This window comes from Gavialis gangeticus, unplaced genomic scaffold, assembly GCF_001723915.1.
Source record: "Gavialis gangeticus isolate Ggan-Ray unplaced genomic scaffold, GavGan_comp1, whole genome shotgun sequence".
NCBI lineage: Eukaryota > Metazoa > Chordata > Crocodylia > Gavialidae > Gavialis > Gavialis gangeticus.
This window is the reverse complement of record NW_017729011.1, coordinates 24,290,953-24,294,230: the sequence shown is the minus strand read 5'-3', so window position 1 is coordinate 24,294,230 and position 3,278 is coordinate 24,290,953. Positions and strand designations below refer to the sequence as shown.

General features: G+C 41.7%; 1 protein-coding gene across 4 annotated transcripts in view; it reads left to right on the top strand.

The window, feature by feature from the left end:
• The window catches only part of DENND1A (DENN domain containing 1A), a 344,343-nt gene that overhangs the window by 286,608 nt on the left and 54,457 nt on the right, over positions 1-3,278 (top strand). For all 4 annotated transcript variants that reach the window (XM_019510878.1, XM_019510876.1, XM_019510880.1 and 1 more), the window contains exon 19: positions 2,616-2,735. In XM_019510878.1, the coding sequence (XP_019366423.1) occupies positions 2,616-2,735 (120 nt within the window). The remainder of the gene's footprint in view (positions 1-2,615; positions 2,736-3,278) is intronic.

Here is a 3,278-nt window from a genome sequence, read left to right as displayed (position 1 = left end):
TTTTTTTTTTTTTTTTTTTAAATGTTATGTATTGAGCAACACTGTCACCCAGCATTGGGGTAGCAAATTCATAACTCATCTTAGCAAAGACTTTTCCCTCCAGGCACAGTTGTTACAGGGGAGCAGTGTCTATATACATTATGACGGGTGATAGTTGTCATTCTTTTCTCCAGAAATCAATAGACTGCTTTTCTTAAGGTAAGAGTTTTGGCTTATTCTTTTTTTTTTACTACCGTTTTCAAATTGCCTTTTCTTGCTATTAAAAAGGCATTGCAACATTGACTATTAGATGTTTGTCTTGGTTGGTTGGTTGGTCTGGTCACTTGTACTGTTTTTACTTTGGGTGTTTCTTGCCTTGCATACTTTACAGAGATTAAATTGCTGCAGACACATCTTGCTGGCTTCAGGAAGTGCCCCTCACGGACTCTTCATGTTTCATGGGGTCCAGCAGAATTTGACAAGTCAAAGCAAAATCGCATCTGGAAGCAGGAGACTGAGGAGTTTTTCACTTTTCCCAGGGAGTCTGTTTGTTAGCATTTAGCTCCTCCCGGAGTGGTCCAGATTTGTTGCCTTGTTTTGAAATGTGTGAGTCTTTGTTGGCCTTCAATTCACAGATTCCTTTAGGTCAGAGGCAGTGTAATGTGTTGTGATACACTCTGGGTCTAGGGGTTGTTTCAGGCTTTGCAAAAGGCTCAGGGCATGCACTTCCAGCCCTCCTTTCTGTGGTCCCCCTTTGTCCCGTGGAAGGCTGTAGCAGCTGCACCCATGTGCAAAGGCTGTTTATGGATTGAGACTATATTGCGGGCAAAAGTGGCAGGAGTTTCACTTAGTTTGCAGTTATAGGATTTCCAGATCTATTGATGTTCGGTTGTTTATGAAATGCGCTCTGAGTCCATGTTTTGTGCAGTATGAATCAGATTTTTCTGACTTTGGCCTAGATGTGCTTTCAGTCAAAGCAGAGGTCATCCTTCAGCCAAGTGTGTTTGGAAACAGGGGAGTTTACTTCTTTCTGTGGTTGAGCGTGTTTTTAAAATACTGAGGTCCCGAGTCAGTTTACTCCGAATAACGGATTTGTGAAACAAATGATCAAGAATTCCTCTTTGCTGAAATCTGCAGCAGACCCTTTGGGCATGTGCAGATGGAGACCATTAGACCCACAAGGTTGGTTGTTGTGTACTTTCAGCACTGGAGCCGGTGCTCATGTGCCTCTCTTTTCCGTGCAGTACCACCATCATTGAGAAGCGTAGCGGGTCAGTTGGGGGGATGGGGACAAAAGAAAACGGTGGGGTTCTGTAGTGGTCGAATTCCCTTCACTTTGTTTTCACAGGCATCTTATGTTTCATAAAAATATATCATTTTCATGGGTTTCAGGGCTCCAAAGCTGACCTGGGCCTCTCGCTAGTTGGACACATCCTGAGTGTTGAATGTCCTACTTCCAAAAGTTGTAGTTCTTGTCATCAAGTCAGTCTCAGGTTGTCGTTACAAATGCACACTGTATTTTGTTTCATTTTTCAAAGCCCAAGTGGCATTGTGCACTTCCAGAAAGTTTCTTTCTACAGTTGCACTTTAGAAAAATGGTTAATTTCTCAATCACCACCTTTGTGCCCATCCTGGTTGAACCATTGTTCCACCAACTGGATCTAAAAAGGTCTCTCGGTTTCTGCGTGGAGCAGACAAAGCCCCTTAGAAAGTCCATCCAGCTTTTTGTTTCATTTGACCTAAACACATTAGGTCAGCCTGTGTCCAAAAGAACCATTTCTAATTGGCTATCAGCTTACATGTCTCATTATTGTACCTTAGCAAGGCTGCAACTTGAGGGGGCATGTCAAAGGTCAATGAATCAAAGCAATGCCTGTGTCAGCAGCCACATCGGGTCAGGCTTGCCGAGCTACAGTGCGTGTGGGTTTCTCTCTATATTTACCCAGCATTATTTCCTTGGCGTTGTTGCAAGAAGAGATGAGGTTTAGACTCACCGTCTTGCAGATTTTCTTTCTCAACAGATTGTCGAACTCTTTCCCCCCTTCTCTGATTCCTTGCATCTCCATGCCTTTGTCTCTTCCAGGTCCATTCCTGGTGCTCTGTAGTTGCTGCCTTTAGATGCTCTCCAAGGCATACACACAACACCTGTGGGCCTGAAGGCAAAACTCCTAGTTAACCAAGCTGTTGTTTGCTTCCTTCATGCTGCTTCCTCAGACACAACTGTATTATACTATGGTTGTTTTAAGGGGGTAAAAATGATGTTCGTGATAAAATGTAAGTGTACAAAAGACAAAGTAGCTCAGCCTGTTCCTTCTCTTCACTCTGAGCAACAGAAGAACGCTAACCCTGTCCATGAATTTCCTGGCTTTTGTTGATTTAAGTCAGACGAGTTTTATTTAAAATGTTTGAAGCTTAAAGATTTTGTATGCAGCCCTGGCACTGCATTGTGCAAAATCTATGAATAGCAAAGTACAGGAAAATGTTTGATGCTAACTATGTTTTCTTTTCTATGCTTTGTTTTTTGTTCCTAACATCAAAATGTTTAGTCAGTGTTATCCTCTAGTGCCTCCTTTCTGCTCCGTACCCTAAATCAGGAATGTTCCTGGCCCTGCAATTCACCTTTTCCTACCATACAGGACATCGCTGAGAATGGGTGTTCTGCAGCCCCCGAAGAGCCGCTGCCCAGGACCGCGCCTTCGCCCTTGGACCCCAAGCTCAGAGAAGACCGACGGCCGATCACCGTGCACTTTGGGCAGGTATGTCTTGGTGCTGGATTTGTTTAGATTGTAGTGCTCATAAAAGAGCAAAAACAATGTCTCAGCAAAGCAGTTACAAGACCACTTTAGCCTTTTCTCAATTTTGCCGCTCAGTTGCACCTTTCTTGGCTTATTTTCTGTTATACCTCTGCAATCGGAAGGTGCTTCTCATGGTTTGGTTTAGTTTTTTTGGGGGGGTATTGTTTGTTAATTATTTTTCCAAGGTAAATTATACTCTAGTTGAATTTGCAAGGTCTGGAACATTTACTACAGCAATATAATAAACTATCCTATCCTTCCTATTAGCTTGCACTATACCACACCCCCTAGTACAACAGTGTGCATTATTTAAGGGGTCATCTGTTATCAAACCAGTTTATTAGTGTCAGCCTAAAACACCTGATTGCTATAAGCAATTCAGCACACCTCAAAATTAAAAGCAACAAAATAAGGCTGAAAAAATCAATTAATAGTATTTTTTTTTTTTTTTTTTTTTTTTTTTTTTTTTTTTTTTTTAAAATTTTTATTTTTTTTTTTTTTTTT